Source organism: Trematomus bernacchii, unplaced genomic scaffold, assembly GCF_902827165.1.
Source record: "Trematomus bernacchii unplaced genomic scaffold, fTreBer1.1, whole genome shotgun sequence".
In the NCBI taxonomy this organism is placed as follows: domain Eukaryota; kingdom Metazoa; phylum Chordata; class Actinopteri; order Perciformes; family Nototheniidae; genus Trematomus; species Trematomus bernacchii.
In genome coordinates, this window is record NW_022987477.1 from 7,096,831 (window position 1) to 7,115,041 (window position 18,211).

The 18,211-nt window shown below is 42.2% G+C and overlaps 1 protein-coding gene across 13 annotated transcripts in view; it reads left to right on the top strand.

Moving 5' to 3' along the window:
• The window catches only part of scrib (scribble planar cell polarity protein), a 62,864-nt gene that overhangs the window by 28,068 nt on the left and 16,585 nt on the right, over positions 1-18,211 (top strand). For 9 of the 13 annotated variants that reach the window (XM_034148530.1, XM_034148483.1, XM_034148522.1 and 6 more), the window contains 24 exons: positions 1,388-1,444; positions 2,048-2,111; positions 2,761-2,835; positions 3,034-3,178; positions 3,748-3,866; positions 4,013-4,212; positions 4,675-4,841; positions 5,286-5,413; positions 5,685-5,801; positions 5,980-6,159; positions 6,242-6,646; positions 7,670-7,735; positions 8,321-8,383; positions 10,996-11,085; positions 11,175-11,252; positions 11,352-11,669; positions 12,850-12,930; positions 14,466-14,714; positions 15,419-15,529; positions 15,625-15,801; positions 15,908-16,024; positions 16,363-16,551; positions 16,683-16,802; positions 17,770-17,826. In XM_034148530.1, coding sequence (XP_034004421.1) covers positions 1,388-1,444; positions 2,048-2,111; positions 2,761-2,835; positions 3,034-3,178; positions 3,748-3,866; positions 4,013-4,212; positions 4,675-4,841; positions 5,286-5,413; positions 5,685-5,801; positions 5,980-6,159; positions 6,242-6,646; positions 7,670-7,735; positions 8,321-8,383; positions 10,996-11,085; positions 11,175-11,252; positions 11,352-11,669; positions 12,850-12,930; positions 14,466-14,714; positions 15,419-15,529; positions 15,625-15,801; positions 15,908-16,024; positions 16,363-16,551; positions 16,683-16,802; positions 17,770-17,826 — 3,373 coding nt within the window. The remainder of the gene's footprint in view (positions 1-1,387; positions 1,445-2,047; positions 2,112-2,760; positions 2,836-3,033; positions 3,179-3,747; positions 3,867-4,012; positions 4,213-4,674; positions 4,842-5,285; positions 5,414-5,684; positions 5,802-5,979; positions 6,160-6,241; positions 6,647-7,669; positions 7,736-8,320; positions 8,384-10,995; positions 11,086-11,174; positions 11,253-11,351; positions 11,670-12,849; positions 12,931-14,465; positions 14,715-15,418; positions 15,530-15,624; positions 15,802-15,907; positions 16,025-16,362; positions 16,552-16,682; positions 16,803-17,769; positions 17,827-18,211) is intronic. The other 4 variants (XM_034148476.1, XM_034148505.1, XM_034148542.1 and 1 more) reach the window with 2 other exon arrangements.

The following is an 18,211-nucleotide window of genomic DNA, read 5'->3' on the forward strand; positions in this document are numbered from 1 at the left end:
CTTCATATCGGCCGGCCCGGGAAGGAAGAGACACCCAGAGTGGGGGAAGTCCCCCACCCCAACGCAGCACACCCTCCCGGCCATCAGAGTCGAACCCGCAGTTCAGAGGAACCGACCACCAGAGCACCGGCACTAGGCCGGGCCGGTGGAGGCATTCCGATGGTGGGTCGCGTTTGCCATTCGATCAGTGAGAGCGAGGAGAGGAGAAAAATGCAACAAAAATGGTCAAAATCCGTTAATATATGGATGAGTGGGGGGGGGGAAACGGCTGGAGTGGGACACACACTTACATTCCTCCATGGTGTCATTTGAGCGGAAAATGGCTAAGTCAACTTTTACGAGAACCAGGCTGGGGGGGTCAAAAGGGCTTGACCAAGGTCGACCCAAAGTGCATGGTGAGCGGACTCATGGAGATGAGTCTCCATTGTGATTTGAAAACTTGGGGGGGGGGGGGGGGGGGGGGTGGAAGAGAGGGGAGAGAAACGTGTTCGTCAGAATCGTCACTTCCTGTACTGAGAGTGGAGGTGTCCTGACAGTGGAGCCTACACCGGAACTGTCCTGAGAGTGGAGGCCTGCAGGCAGACCCCTCTCCTTTGTTCTGGGAATGTCATTTTCGAGCCTGAGACCTTAAGCCCATAATCACCGTAATCAACTTTTTTTTATCATATTACTTTTGTATTTCTACCCCCAAAACTTAACTAATAAAGGCCTCTTAAACTTATTTCCAATGTAAGTGATAAGGTATTTGAAAGGGATAAAGCAAGACATTAATTTATGATCCCAAAAAAATTGTTCGTTGACCAAATCCATTGATATGGTAATCGTGAAGATATTGTATGGTTGAATATTTATTCTTTCTCAAAATATTTAAACGATGAGAATTCTGATAAATAATCATCACTAATGTAGATGACTAAGCGGGTAAAGATAAACAGTAAAAACAGTGTTCTCAATAAAAAAAGAGAATATCTAGTCTCATATTACAATATCGATATTCAGTTGTGAATTCTCGACGAACGCTTAGGATTACAATCTTTGCCAAATTGTAAAAGCTCTCTAATCGAGCTATCACACTGGTCCGTGTGGACAGGCTGAGGACTCAGTTAGATCCTTGAGACATCAAGAGACTGAGCAGCTTTTTGAGGAGTGTACTTCTGTTGCCCAGTGGGCCTCTCTGGGCTCTGGGCCACTGCTGTGCTCAGCCAGATGGAGGAGACCCTCACCATACCAGGCAGCCCGCTCCAACAGACCTGCCATCTGACTAACCAACCTGCCTCTCCTCTCCCCTCTCTCTCACTCCCCCATCCTCCCCTCTGACCACCTGCCATCTCCTACCCCTACCCCTCTTTCTCTTGCCTCCTTTTCACTGCTACTCCTCTTTTTACAGCTTGGCCAACCTGGTGACGTTGGAGCTCAGGGACAACCAGCTGAAGTCGCTGCCTACGTAAGTGTCATCTCCCTCATCTCCCTCATCTCCCCCTTCCGTAGAGTACACATGCAGGGTTAACATCTTATCTAATTTCCCACCATCTCCATCAAGAACAATAAGTGCCTGTTGACAGAACAAGACAACCTCAAATACATTAAGAATTGTCAAAACTGATTCTCCTTTATTACTTTTACTTGTTTAGTTTTTAGTTAGAACCTCACTCCCCTACTGTACATATCAAGTAGCCTGAGAAAACATCTATCAAGTAGCCTGAGAAAACATCTATTGTAGTGTGTGAGAACATGACAGAAACGACAGGTTACCTGTAGCTACGTAGGTTTAAACACATTCTTTGCATATGTCATTACGTTTGAATGTGTGGTATGTCTATATGTATGTATGTATGTGTATATATATATATATGTATGTGTATATATATATCTATGTATATATATCTATGTATATATATGTATGTATATATATGTATATATATCTATGTATATATATGTATGTATGTATGTATATATATATATATATCGTTATAGTAAGCAAAGCTCTGCTCTTTGTTCTTTCAGGCCTCATATTAGTGTGACCTAATGCTATATTGTGTGTATTCAGGTCCCTCTCCTTCCTGGTTAAACTGGAACAGCTGGACCTGGGCAGCAATGAACTGGAAGTTTTGGTAAGTAGATAACTCGTCTTCCCCTTTTTTATCTTAGTTCTACTTCGCAGTGCTCTAACAGCACCCGCAGTTGTGCCTAAAAATGTATTTTATGTTGCCAGTGCAGCACACTCTCAGACTCCCACCACAATAATTACAATCCAAACCACATGATTACTTCACCAAACGCAGCAGAGCCGGTCTGTTAGACCTGAGGCCCTGCATGCATATACCTCATAGTGAGCCCTGCTCTAAGCCTGGGAAACGCCCACCATGTCTCATGGGATGGTAAACAATTCCTCATGACCCGACAAGGGCGGAGGCTGAGCAAACACTCGACAACTATGATGAAAGGCTGCCTGCCATAAGCCACTGCACTACTTCAATTTGAGAATACTCAAGAATTTAGCAGACTGATCCTAGGACTTTAAAGAAATTAAATGTTTTACTGTAATTGACCTTGAACTTCAACCATGAAATGTATCTATAAATTATATGTGTATTTAGGGCACAGGATTTCTGTTTGCGGTGGCCTTAACCAGCGAAACAGTTTTCAGATGCGTTTATTAAATCATGCAGCCCCTGCCTTTGCACCTCAAACACTACCAAATATAATAAACTGCCCCAATGTTCTCCCTCCTCCTCCTCTCTGCTATGTCTCATCTCCTAGCCGGACACCCTCGGTGCTCTCCCTAATCTTAGGGAGCTCTGGCTGGACCGTAACCAGTTGTCCTCATTACCACCAGTAAGTACACTTTCATAGAAATGTGTAGGAACTATAATTAATCTCCTTTATCTTTCTTTTATAAACAAAACAAAATTCCACATATGCAGAATTATCGCCCCAGATTTCTTCCCTTTGTTTTTGCTGTGAAGGTAATGGTTGTGTTGGGCGTCCGTGGCTCTCTGTACAGTAAGTGGTATTTATTTTGTGTCTGTGCAGGAGCTGGGGAACCTCCGGAGACTGGTGTGTCTGGATGTGTCAGAGAATCGTCTGGAGGAGCTTCCCTCAGAGCTGAACGGCCTCCTGGCGCTCACTGACCTGCTGCTCACACAGAACCAGCTGGAAGACGTCCCAGACAGCATAGGTGAGAAAACATATGGGGGGGAAAAGAAAAATATTGTCTAGGTGGAGGAAGTGTTTTATCTATGGTACCAGTCCCAGAAGTCCAGTTTGAGTAACAAATTACTGCTGATTTACATGTTAGCATAGTTATGCGGTAGAATAACTATGCTAACATTAAGAAAGCCTTTGTAGATGTTGTCGCGTTGAGGTCCATCCCAGTTACCATCTCTATCATTGCTCCCTATGAATATGTCATCTGTGCAAATACTGTATTATAATATTTTAACTGTTACTCAAACAGCAATATAGAAATTAGGTCAATATTAGTTGACATAAAAGAATCCCATGGATTTCTGATGTTAGCTATCTAATTAGGCAGTAGTTTGAATATTCCTTAAAGCAGGCCAACTGTGCATGGAGACTGTGCTCTGTTAAATAACAACACTGCCCTCTACTGGGAGAATAATGCTAGTGAAGAGTGACTCAAGCTATACTGTTTTCAATTGAATTTCATTCGGCGCATGGATCCATTTAAAATATGTCAGTGTAAATGCCATCTTGTTTGTTAACTGCTATTGTGTTTTTGTCCAGGATGCCTGAAACAGCTTTCTATCTTCAAAGTGGACCAAAACAGACTGACCCAACTGACTGATTCAATAGGAGAGTGTGAAAACCTCACAGAACTCGTCTTAACAGAGAACCTTTTAGAGGTAAGGAGATACAAACCACACAAACAGCCTCACACTGACCCAGTTAGGATGTATAAATGCCTTATACCTTAGTCTAATTAACAGCTATTAAGCCTCATTTATCATTTTCACTGAATATTAATGACTTCCTTTTCCCTCCCTCAAAGTCACTTCCTCGCTCGCTGGGCAAGCTGAAGAAGCTGACCAACCTGAATGTAGACCGCAACCATTTGGGCACCGTGCCCAAAGAGCTGGGCGGCTGTGCCTGTCTCAACGTCCTCTCTCTCAGAGACAATCGCCTGGGCAAACTGCCCGCTGAGCTCGCAGATGCCACTGAGCTGCATGTGCTGGATGTGGCCGGAAATAGGTAAACCTCTCTTAACACCCTGAACTGTAACTGATTCACGGAAGCTATACATGCCAAGGTCAAATATTTAATTGGAATGCCTTTGCCAAAATGGACTTTCAGGATTACCAGCATCCTGCAGTTGTGCCCTTGTTAAATGTGATCAGTATAACCTTGTAGGGATGTTTAAAAGCTCTGCTGCTAAATTATGGAAAAATAATCTATTAGAAAACTTCAAGCAAATGCATCATTGTCAAAGAGTCGTGGCCCATTTCCGAAAAGTTATAGAGGGAGCAAGGTGTCTGCAGAGTTATGGAGGTTATCCCTGCAATCATTTTTCTCTGTGAGCATTGAGGTATACACACATTAATTATAACGTTGCATAAACTCTAAATACCAAGGTTTGAGTTTTGCGATGGCCCTTCAAATATCTAAGACCATGTCATTTAACCTGTACCATCCCTTACCTCTTCTTTTGTCCAGATTACAAAACCTGCCTTTTGCCCTGACAAACCTCAACCTGAAGGCCATGTGGCTCGCAGAGAACCAGTCACAGCCCATGCTCAAGTTCCAGACAGAGGATGATGAGCAGACAGGAGAGAAGGTGCTGACCTGCTATCTACTGCCTCAGCAGCCTTCCCCCAGCCTCGGTGAGCAGCGCTCAGTAAACACAATGTGACGTTTTTATAGGATCGTCATTGTATTTTATTAGACGTACAGCAAATAGAGAAAGTCTTTGTCAGTCATTTAAAGGGCTTCTCCAATCTTCTATGTGGCTTATCAAACGGCATCAAAGTTTAAATCAATTGTTTATCATAACTTTTATTTAATGATGATTTTTTTGCTTGCTTTTGTATATCCCTTAAATTGATCCCTATTTTGAATACTAAGATCACTACATTTGTACTAAGGCCTTAATGACTTAATTGTGTTCCCGGCCTTATATTTGAAGCTATTTGTTATTGTGTATAGATTTGATTGAATAAGCTCACCAGAAATAGCTTAAAACACATATGGGTCGTGGGACTCATATTCAGGAAGAGATTCTTTGATCTACAGCTATAAACTCAATTTGACACTTTTTTGTTCCACAGAGAACTTGCTACAGAACAGTGTGGACGACAGCTGGACGGACAGCAACCTGAACAGAGTGTCAGTCATTCAGTTCCAGGAAGAGACCAAGGCTCAGGAGGAGGACGATGAGGCTGCTGCAGAGCGCAGAGTGAGGAAACACAGCACTACAGTGTCACTTTATATCTTCTATATATGCTATTTTGCTCAGATTATTTACATGTTTTGGTTTTCTAGTTATCAGCCTTAATACTACATCTCTGTTGGCATTTGATTGAGTTCTTGATTGAAAACTATAATGCTTCAAGTGTGACATAAAGTCCAAATTAATATATTTTTACTGTCACAAAGTCATCTGACATTTTCCTTGACTTGTTTAACATTATGATTGACTAAAGTTTTTGTTACCAACTTTGTTTCAGGGTCTTCAGCGAAGAGCTACACCGCACCCCAGTGAGCTGAAGGTGATGAAGAAGGTGATTGAGGAGAGGAGGAATGAAGCTTACACATCCAGGGATGAAGAGTCTCCTGATTCACAGGTACATACCACATACTGTATATTGATTATTGTGTCTATTCTGACAGTTATTATTTAGAGATTTGTTATTTTCTTGCCCTAATCTTATTTTGTGACAAATTGCCTGCTGCTGTAGGAAGTAGACAAAAGGCATCATGACTTTTGTACAATATTCTGATGAATCAAACTTTTTGATTTAGGAGAAACGGCTCAGTGACCTCTCCAATCAGAGCCATGACTCTCAGGTGTCCAATAGCACGCTGTCGGCCACCTCCCATGAGGAGAGGCACAATGTGACGTCGCAGAGGGAGGACCTTGTAGATGGCCACGCCCCTCAGTATGATGACGAGCTGGACGAGATGGAAGTGGAGTACATTGAGGTGAATATTTACAAAATGATACAACATTTAGTTACATGTCATCTTCTAAACAAATTCAATCTCAATCTTCTCTTTTCTCCAGCCCACTGTGCACTTTGCAGAAGAGCCCATCATCCGGGGTTTGGATGACGAGGAGGACAGGGAAGATGGCGCGAGGAGTGACGAGGAAGAGAGGCCTGTGTTTCCCGCAGAGAAGCAGCGTCTGATCAGAAAGGACACGCCGCACTACAAGAAGCACTTCAAGATCACCAAGCTGCCCAAACCTGAGACTGTGGCTGCCCTGCTGCAGGGCTTCAACCCCGAGAGCATGAACTCTCCCACAAAGCCTGCAGAGGAAGAGGAAGTGGAGGAGGAGGAGGAGGAGGAGGAGGAAGAGAAGGAGGAGGAGGAGGAGGAGGAAGAGCAGGGTATGTGCACCCCTCAGCACCATCCCAGGATGGAGGCGCTGGAAGACAGTCGGCTCCAGGTCAACTCCAGTCTAGTAAAGGTAAAGGGGCGATCCCACCACTCTTAGGGTGTATTTCAGGAATATGGAGAATAGGTGGGAAGAATATGATAGCACATTTTTTTATTTCCCGACAAACATTTATGCACACTTGTAAAAATCTAGTCTATGGATAAGGAATAGTGCAGGACAGGCAGTCATTTCTATTCATGTATTTAAATTGAATATATGTTTTGCTTGCTCATTGCATCTATGCACACACTTAATACTGTATGCATAGAGTGCCCTTACCACCTTGCAAGTTGCATTCAGTTTGGAGTGGGCTGCCAGTATTTATTAAGGATGTGGCATTGCATGCAGGGCCATTGTGTAAATGAAGCGACTACCCTATGCTGTAAATCAAGGGTAATGTGTTTCTCAGGAGTGGAGTTTGTGGTTTAACCACAAACTCTGCAACAGTCTCCGAACTATACTTTCCGTCCTTCACCAAACGCCTACAAAACACCCAGAGGTCATTGCTGATAATGCCTTCCAATACCTCACATCATTTAGGACTTTTTTGACACATAAACAACCAAAACGACACATTATTGTATAGTCTCATACTTAGGGACACATTTGAGAAATTCACTCTGTGCTTTCACATGAAATAGCTTTGTTTTTGCAGAATTAAGATAACAGATAGACTTTTATTGTAATGATAACATTCCTTCCACACAAGCCTCTGCAGGCTTTTCTTCCCTAACACTGGCCCAGTCTAGAACTGAACTTCTCAGTCAATTATCAGCCATCTCCTGTTTTAATTCAATAATGACATTTCAAACTCTGCTCTTATAACAGTGTGCGTGTGTGTGTTTGTAAGTATGAATGAAGTCTGCGTCGGTGCCGCTTATGAAACTTAATCTCCTTATCGATCAACACTATTTTGGGTCTTAATGAAAAATGTTTTGATTTATCATGCTGATTGTAGAAATCCTTTTAAGCGCTGTGATCAAACATCATCTTACCAAATCTGTTTTGTGTGTGTGTTTGTGGATGTGGGTCTGTTTGTGTGGCTGACCTCAGACCAACCAGAACATGTATTGGCAGAGCTGGAATGTGAGATCCAACGATCCTTGTTTGTGTAATATGGTAATAATCATTTATGGGATGTTTGAATTGTTATAGACAGTACGATTCTTCATCATTCTTCTGAATCAAATTCATTTAATCAAATATATATTTTTCTATGAATTACTTTTGTAAAGTCAGCTTGTAGATATCTTGGGTTATTTGTAAGCTGTAAATGTACTGTAACTGTAAGCTTTTGTTTGTACAAAGTAGGCTTTTTGTCTAAATCAAAGCTTGCCCCTGGAGGAATTTGCTTTCTGTGGTGTGGAGGCTGAGCTTATTCTGGTATGGGAGCTTTTGCTTTCTCCTGTCCGCTCTCTCTGCCCTGTAGCTCAGCTCCTTGGTCTTGTCTTTCCATCTCTGCCTGTATTTGCTTCTGGTGGCTGGGGGGTGAATGTGACATTGCTTCTGCTCTAAGGGGTTCCATCCCAGTGGATTGAAGGTTCTACAACCTGCAGACAGTGGAGTGTTGGGTGTGTTTGGTGAAGTTTATGGAGAGTGTGAGAAAGGGATTTTAATTTAATTTTTTTTAGTATGTGTGTGTGAGCATATTTTTATTTTGGCCTGACTAATCCGCATGCCTCTCGCTGGTTCCTGTCCTAACAGGGGGTGAAATTTGATCAAGTCAATAATCTGCTGATTGAACCTGCTCGAATTGAGGAGGAAGAGGTCTGTACATACTCTTTCCCGTCCACTCTGTTTCTCTGTGTCCCTCACTCACCCACTCATGCACCCACCTGTATCCTGAGGTGGAGAAAGTCCCCACAGAATCCAAAGGGTTAACCCAAGCCAATCACTAGGGACCCTCTAACCACAACTCATTCATGAGATGTGTGGCAGAACCTGGATGCAGGAGAGTAGTAGTCATGACAGTAAACTTGCAATGAGGATTCACATTGCTGTGTTTCAGTGCATCCTGGGAGATTACACTATATTTCCAGACATTAACACATTGTTCAGTTCTATCCATGTATCCAATCAGCTTCAGTTAATACTATTTGAGCATGCACTTCGATCTCTTTTATTTATATTAATGACCAACTATATCTCTTTCAATTAGGACTCATTATGTGACTATTGTAAAATATGCTTCTGTATTTAAAAAGTTTGAGTGAAGCCTCAGACCTTTAGTTGCATCTCTGAAGACCAAAAGACTAAATGTAAGATCTACCATGAAAGGCCAGAAGAGGTGTTATTTTATAATTAATATAATCACCTTTTTATATATTTTGCCTTTGGAACATAATTTGTGCATCTGTAGGAAGTGTGGTGTATCCTTTTAGGAGTCACATGACAAAATGAATAAATAATAAAGTTAAATGGGTACTAACAGTAACATTTTATTAAAGCTAGTAGTTATTCGGCTCCATTCGTAGGCTCCATTTGTCTTAAGTTCGTACAGGAAAGGGTTAACCTTAAAGCCCTGCATACTGGGGCCTCCGGGAAAGGCTGTTAGTTAAACAGAATGATCATGTTTAATCTTTGGGCTTTGCAAGGACATTGACAGAATAAACAATGCTAAGTAAATATCAAGTAGAGAACTCTGAGTATCAGCAGAATATGTGATGACATGACTGTTGGTAATATCCACTTCATTGCATATCATGTAGAATCAACCACCTTTGACAAAGTCGACATGTTGGAACCCCTGTTTTTCCAATCATTATTAATCCCCTGGATGCCCACAGCTGGGACATCTTCCTTAAGTTCTACATTCATGTTTATACATTTTAGGCATTTTGTCATTCATCAACTTTTCCTTAAGTGCTGGGAATACTCAAAATATCTCAAACTTTGACAGTTCACACAGAAGAATGCATCTGAGTCCAGCACCAGGTTCTGCCACGCTACATCTCTGCTCCTCCACCTTTCTCCTGCTCCTGCTGCTTTGCTCCCTTTCCTCCCCTGTCCACGCTGTGTTGCCCTGGAATGAATGGGCTGCTTCACCAGCTTCCTCCAGGTGCTTCTGTTTGGTACAAAGTAGGTTACTCATCAACGACCAGAAGAGGATCTCAAGACTGATGAAGAGGGATGACGATCACTTCCCAGCAGTCTAATTTTAAAATGGTTAACCTGTATAGATGTTATGCTGTCATGACTTAAAGGGACAGTTAACCCCAAAATCAAACAATGTTTTTCTATCACTTGCTACTACTATTTATTTGTTTTGGTGTGTGTTGCCTTGCCTAGTGTTTCTGATGTCAGCTGTATTAGCTTACAAGTAAGGCGTTTAAAGCACCAAAAAAAACATCACACCAAAACAATCAAGATGGATAAAAAAACACTTCAGAAAAGAGAGTATTTGAAAATGATTTTGGGGTTCAATTAAAGTTTTCAATTGTAGAAAAATCCAAAACTTCATTGGTAATCTTTGTACACAATATGTTTCTTTTTTTAGCATGATTTTGTTTATAGTGTTTTATATGAATACTCGTTGATGGAGAAGAAAACTGAAACTTAAAGTGGTATTTAGTATTTTATGAAAATTGTCTCTGCCAGTTTTTGTTAGACGATTGTATTTATGTCCGATTTGTTTGCTTAAGAAATGTTTGTCATCTCATTACAAAAAATGCACGGGTACCCACACTACAAGTGTACAACCGTCTTCACAGCCAGGACACCACATACTCCCTTCACCTTTTTATTTCTCCTTTTTCCTTCCACCTGTCCCTCATTTGTTTGCAATTCCTCCCCTTTTTGCATGGCTTGCAAGTACACAGTATATACACAGTGTTACGCCTTACCTGGTGTTTAAAGTCCCTCCTCCCGTACATACACAAGACACATTGTATGCTTTTAGTAAGGGTCAAGCCTCTGTGAGTTAAATTGAAGAGGTCTTTAGACAAGTGTGTTCGCTTTATGTCTGAAGTCAACTGTCAGTTAAGTGGATAATGGTTGAAAACAAATTATTTTTGACCATGCTGTTTTAAGTACACATACAAAGGCAAGCATACTAACTAAAAAGGTAATTTAAAGCTCAATTAAAAGGCACAAAAGTCCAACTTCCACTTAAAACTGACTTTAGGCTCAAGACAAGTCAAAGTGTCTCTCCATCCATCTATGAGCATGAGTGAGAGGATGCTGCTGTGACTACACTGACACCACCCTCTGGCAGAAAGAGGGAGGTCACCCATCATTTATATCACAGTTTAAGATAAACTCTTTTTTGTTGTAAAATAACAAAATGGTGGGCTCTCCTCCCTCTCAATCCGTCCTGAGCTGAGTGGTGTTCAGAGGGTTTCATTAGTAGTTGTGCTGACTCCCCCCTCCTCAACTTGCAGCACTCGCTGATCATCATGCGACAGACTGGCGGCCTCGGTATCAGCATTGCTGGAGGGAAAGGATCTACACCTTACAAGGGAGATGATGAGGTAAGATGTGTGTCTGGAGTCTTGAGTAGTTTAAAAAAAAAAGAAGCCATAGATTATACAAATAAATTATCTTCTGTTTTTGTTTTTAGGGAATTTTCATCTCCAGAGTATCTGAAGATGGCCCTGCCGCAAGAGCAGGGGTAAAAGTGGGGGACAAACTCCTAGAGGTAAAAACCGTTCTGTTAACGCAGCACTTTCCTCTGTTTTATGGTAACCTTTTTAATTGAACAGCATTACCAGTCAGTCACTCCCTCTGCTCGTCGCAGGTGAATGGAGTGGACCTCCACGAAGCAGAACATCACACGGCGGTTGAAGCTCTTCGGAGCTCTGGTGCTTCAGTTTCCATGTCGGTGCTGCGGGAGCATATGGTGGAGCCGGAGAACGCCATCACCACCACGCCACTGAGGCCGGAAGACGACTATTTCCCCCGCGAGAGACGGAGCAGTGGCATCGCCTTCAACATAGAGACGGCTCCCAAGGGGCCACAGGAGCGGCTCTCCACCTGCCTGATGCGAAACGACAAGGGGCTGGGCTTCAGCATCGCAGGGGGCAAAGGCTCCACCCCCTACCGCACAGCAGACACAGTGAGACATGCCAACACACCCCAACCACACTCTGACTAAACCTAGACGTAAAGTTTTATAAAGAATGTGTAGAACATCTTCTAAAATTGTATTTTATAGCCTAAAATATTTGCAGGTTCCAATTTGTCAAACTTGATTTCTTGTTCATGCATGATGTGTGATAGATTATTTGGTTATGTACATAAAGGTTAGTTGCAGCCCTTAATGAATCATCCCAACCCTTTAACATACATTGAAAAGGCACTGGCAAAAATGATACAGAAATGATCTAAAGCTAATCTGTCATACAAACGCTAATAATACTTTGGGAAGTAAGGTCACTAAGTGTTTACAGTAACAGTCTCAGGGATCTGTCTATTCTAGCTGCACCGTTTACAGACATCACCAGGGAGACGGAGATATGAATAGCCCGCCCTGACACCTGATAGTCCACTCTAACTGGACGGGCTGAGGTGTATATTTGGGCCAGAGCAGAACGGCATTGCTACTCATGCAGCTCAGCGAGCCCGGAAAGAGGAAAAGACTCATAAACGTTTAGGCAGGTCTGTAAGTCTTGCCTCACTTTCAAAAGCTTTTTGAAATGGATGCAGTGACTTTGTTGTTGGCTGTTGGTTAATCTGAGGAGGAGGTGCTGTAGACTTTGCTCCTGCATGTGTTTGTACATTCTGTTTAGATTCAGGTATGTTTTTATTTGCTAAACAACTTTGTCTGAGAAAGCGGCCAATATGTCAGAGGTCGTGATTTGTGCTGCCTGTGTTGTAGAGTCCTGTTGTGTCTTAGTGATCAGAGGCTGCTGTTAATCAGTTGTCATGTATATATGGGTTTGATTTGTGCCATTGTGGGCTGCTACTATCTTAGAATCCCTTTATCAATTACCACTGGCACACTTTGTATAGAAAGTTCGATGTTGGCCTCAGATCAATCGTGATATCACACAGTGACTAACCGGTAACTCAGACAGCTCACAGTTAGCACACTGAGTCATCGCAGCGTTGCAGCCTGTTGCACCAGACCCCCTTACCACCAGCCTGTCCCTGACACACATGCCTGTTTTTTTTATAATTAGGAAAAAGATGCAGAAGATTCACAATGTCTCTTGAAAAAAACGTTTGCAGAAATGGCACATCCATTTGAGTAATATATGAGCAAATGTACATGTTAACATTTGACAATGTTTCAGGCAATCTATATCTCTCGGATCGCAGAAGGGGGAGCAGCAAACAGAGACAGCACACTGCGTGTCGGCGACAGAGTGATCTCCGTGAGTACTACTCATCGCCCCCACACCTCCCTCTGGGCATTATCAAATTAGCATTAGCGCTACAATGTTTTCAGATGTGAGAAAGGGATTATTTCTTTGTCTCCAGTAGGGATTTAAGAATAGCTTGAAATTAAATACATGGTATTTTAATAAATGAACAAGATTAATGTTAATCAAGAGCATTGGCTGATGATGTTCTCTTTGTTAATCTCGGTCATTTTTCTCAGTTTTTATCCAATCTTGCATAATGTCAAAGAAACAAATCATGTATGTCATCAATGCGAGGTGTTTTATAATTTACATTTTTAATGTGCCTGCAACAATGCTCTCATCCCTCAAACTATGTCTTGCCATATTAATGATAGTCGGACTTACGTGTATTACCACATGCACAGAATTAACTCACTCTCATTCTACTAATTCTGACCCAGGTCTCTCTTTAGATAGAAATAATGGATCTCTTTTGGTTGAAGTTATGCAGAATTGTCACTACTAAGGGCTTACCGCATGACCTCTCAATGCTCTATTGCATGTTTTTGTCCTGTCACACCCACATTACTACTGAGAAGATTTTGTTTAGCGGTTCCTTTTCCAAGTGTGGCAAATGTTAGACTGCTCCTGCTCATTACTGTTTCTTTAATGCACATTCTGCTCCGAGAATCTCAGAAAAGAATTATCCTCTTTGCTCTCTTCCCGGGTTAACTCTCTTCTTCCCTCTGGCAGTTTCTCAGCTCTTTATATTTCAATCTATTTGTAGGCTGCCTCTTTTCTCTCTTTCTCACATCTGCATGGTCACTAATGTATAACGTGCACATCCTTGTCTGCTTGGTGGTGGGTATGGTGTTGGGTTGGAGTTGGCGGAGCCTGTATGTAGCAGCATATCAGCCGATGGTAAGAGCTGGTACTGTCGGGTCAGTGCTGACCTCTGCGTGTCACTTTGGACCAAAGAATAGTTTTAAGATTTGCATGCCTAAAAGCTTCCCCCTAATCTAAAACTAAAACTAGTCATTTAATTATACTACGGATTTCCTTTCTTGCTTTTGTTGACTTAAGATCAAACTTTTTGGAAACATTTCGACTTGTGTTTTAAGTAAGAAAAGCAAAAAAGGGATGGAAAATTATTTTAACTGATTATATTACATTTCTATGACTTTTTGGGGAGATAATAGCTTTTTAGCTAGTAGCATTTCTGCATCAGGGAAGCTCTGCCAGCTTAAATTGCCAGCAGCAGCCCGCTGTTCCCCCCTCTCACTCCTTTTCTCTGCCTCTTCCTGTTGCTCTGTACAGGTGTTGGCTTCTTTTTCTATCTAACAGTACTCACTTTGGTGCACTCACAAACTGCAATTAACAGTTCATAATTTTTTAGATGTTGAATAAACACTTTGATAGAGATGAGAGAAGACTGATGGCTGCATGCCATTTTCAGCATGTCTTTCTTTCTTAATGTTCATCGTCCAATGGCCCCTGTGGCCTGTTTAAATTGGGAGCGTCCTGGTGGGCTGACACCCTCCTGGTTGGTTTTACTGTCGATGCAGATCAATGGTGTAGACATGACAGAGGCCAGGCATGACCAGGCAGTAGCACTCCTTACCGGCACCTCCCCCACCATTGCCCTTGTGGTGGAGCGAGACCTGAATGCACCAGGGGGCTCTCCAGGTCAATCCCGGGCACGAGCCCACTCCCCTCCACCCCCAGAACCCTCAGACTCACCGGACCAGGAGGAGGACGGCCTCACCATGCATGGGAACAACCTGAGCCGCATGGAGGACGAGTATCCCATCGAGGTGAGACCTCTAGGGGCGACTTCAGTGTGTTTAATATATTTTAATGCATTAGACTAAGCTGTAGAAAGCTCCTGCAGGCATTCAGCATTAATGTTTGTTTATCTGGCCCCTGCAATATCCTCAATGCTGTCCAGTTCCAGAGAAGATGGTGCATGGTATGAAGGCTTGGTCTAATAATGAATAATGGTTTGCTTTTATAGAGTGTAGCTTTTCCAGTTGTCAATAATGCCAATATGTTACTCTTTACCTAATAGTGGCTTTGGCCTGTAAAGAGATATGACATATAAGGGTTTGGAGTAGGTAGGGCTGCAACTTTATTTCTTTACTCTGCCGATTCTTTTCTGGATGAATCGATTCATCATTTTTGAAATTATCTGAAAATTGTTGGGAAAAGTCCATGCTGATGACTAAAGATATTCAGTTTAATATAATATTAAACAGAGAAAACAACAAAATCCTCTTATCTGAGAAGCGGAAAAAAACTTGTTTTGCCATTTTTGGTTTAAAAGAATGACCATTAAGCGATTATCAAAATAGTTGGTGATTATTTTAGTTTGGGATCGATCAATGGACAAGTTGTTGCAGCTCCGGCAGTAGATTGGTTTGTTTGTATTAGATGTAGAAGTGATTGTCACCTGGTCTTGATTTCTTTAATAGTCTCAAAAGCCTTGCTAAAACAAGTCTTTTACCTCTCACCCTAACAGGAAGTGATCCTGTTAAAGTCAGGCGGGCCACTAGGCCTGAGCATTGTGGGAGGCAGTGATCATGCCAGTCACCCGTTTGGCATCAATGAACCCGGGGTGTTCATCTCAAAGGTAGGACTTTGAAAGAGTTGCGAGTTGTTGTTTTTCCAAGTTGTTTGCATCTCCTTAAATACATTTTGTGTCTCACCTTCCATCTATCCTATCAGGTGATTCCTAACGGCCTAGCGTGTGAAAGTGGACTGCGTGTCGGGGACCGAATTTTGGAAGTGAACGCCATCGATCTGCGTCACGCCACACACCAGGAAGCTGTGCGTGCGCTGCTGGCCAATAAGCAGGAGATCCGTATGCTGGTGCGGAGGGACCCTTCCCCGCCTGGGATGCAGGTGAGTCCGCCGAAACAACTGAATATACATGTACTAATATAGACTTAATAATATTGGAAAATGCTTGCACCACCTTGCCTGATGAGCTGTGTCTGTATCATTGCAGGAAATTGTAATCAATAAGCAGCCAGGGGAGAAGCTCGGCATCAGTATTCGTGGAGGGGCCAAGGGTCACGCAGGAAACCCCTTTGACCCTACAGATGAAGGCATCTTCATCTCTAAGGTATGTAAATGACATTATTATATTAATATAATATTATAAAATACTTTTTCTTTACCATTTCTGAAGGAATCCCAAAGAGTGTTTTGTTTTAAGCGTTAGCTGCACAAGCCATATTGGTTGGATAGCAACAGATTTGTAAAATAGTCCACTTTATTAAAAGTAAAATCCCAATAAGTTGCGCTCAATCAATGCTGGGAGAATTGGCACTCATTTAAAAGTGGTATTAGCTTTTATGACAACGTTATTATTAAGGATGACGTTTTTAGATTTGTGTTTAAGATAACATTAAATGACAAATGTAGTTTTGACTAACTTCTCCTTTGGTTGATATTAAACAGGTGAGTTCGAGCGGTGCTGCAGCAAGAGACAGCAGACTGAAGGTTGGGATGCGTATCCTGGAGGTGAACAACCACAGCCTGCTGGGGATGACGCACACAGAGGCGGTGCGAGTGCTCCGGGCTGTGGGAGACTCTCTGGTCATGCTGATGTGTGACGGATTCGACCCACAAAAAATGACGGGCGTGGAGGTGAGACACCATGAGCAGTTAGACAAATTGCCAGCAATGTTGATCATTTGTACTTTTTCCTAAAATTACCCAATCTGTTTTAATTTTGGAAAGAAACTTTAAACAACCATCTTGTTTGTGTCTATATCCAGGCGTCTCCCGGCATCATTGCCAACCCATTTGCCACCGGCATCGTCCGTAAGAACAGCATGGAGAGCATCTCATCTATAGACCGAGACCTGAGCCCGGAGGAGATGGAGATCATGCAGAAGGTACTGCATAGATTATATACTGATAATATATCATCACTGATTATATATCTTAAATGTGCCCTATTATGCTTTTGGGGTGTGTTATGTAGGTTTTTGTGCATGTAAATGGTCTGCAAAGGCTAAAATTCCAAAGTTCCCCCCTGCCATTGAAATCCTTTATTTTCTTCCATAACATGGTGACATCATTATGTACAATCGCACTTTAATTGGCTAGCGCTCCAAGCCATTGTACATTATAGGCTAAGAGGCAAAACAACTCTAAGTGGTTGACCAATCACAACAGAGCTGGACAACTAACCAATCAGAGCAGACTGGGGTCTCATTTTAGACAGAGGGTGAAAAGAGATGCTGTAGCACACTTAATATGAGAAAAATAAAGACCTTTTTGAACGTTTATGCATGTAAACATGTCACAGTAGAAGCACACATAGAAATATCAACCTGAAAATAATAATAGGGCCCCTTTTAATCTCTAATTTAACATTATCTGTGCAGTTAAGGTCAGACAAAGCCCAAAATCCCAGTATATGGGAATTAAACAGTGTCGGGAAACACAGTACCTCCACATACCAGGAAGTCAACACGTGAATCAGCTGTTTCGAACAGCAGTTCTGTCCCACCAACACTATGCTTCCACAGCAGTTTGGTGTTAGCAGGTGGACTTTTTAACACCCATGGACTTTGACTCACTCCCCAACCACGCACACGGCACATACCTATCTTTTCACCGCAGCTCCCAGAAAGCGCCAACACAGTTGTTTTATTTTGTTCAGATGAGCTTTTGGTAGTCTGCCCGTACCAAAGGAATGTAGGGGCTTGTTGGTTTATAGAATGCTTCTTTCTGTTCCTCTGCGCACTTGATCATTTTTTGTAGAGCACACACAGTCAGAAATCATTTATATAATTTAATCAAAAAAAATACACCCTTATTACAATTGTAAAGATCTGAAATGTTGCTGTCCCCCAGGAGTCTGAGATGGTGAGAGAGACATCACAGTGGGAGCGAGAAGAGATGGAGAAAGTGGTAAGTGAATTTGAAAACATATGACTGTTTTGGGAAAGGGAAAATTGTATCAGATCAGCAGATAGATAGCGATGCAGCAAGGTAAGATAAGACAATTCTTGCTCCATAGAAAATGCAGAAGTCTGCGCAGTACTGTAGGGTGGAGCTTTTAGAGTTTGTCTGTTACCGGGTGAATGAAGCTTTTCCTGTGCACCCTGTGTGGTAATGTGTTTGAAAGCTATTCCTGCAATGTCCCACCTTGCATGCTTTTTTTCTGCTCCCGTAGCTAATGAATAGAGTACTTTCTAATGTGTGCGGATTCTATCCTTTCTTTCCCTTCTGTTTTTATCTCACCTCTCCTTTACTATTCGTGTGTTTGATTTGATAAAAAAAAAATCATCCCATC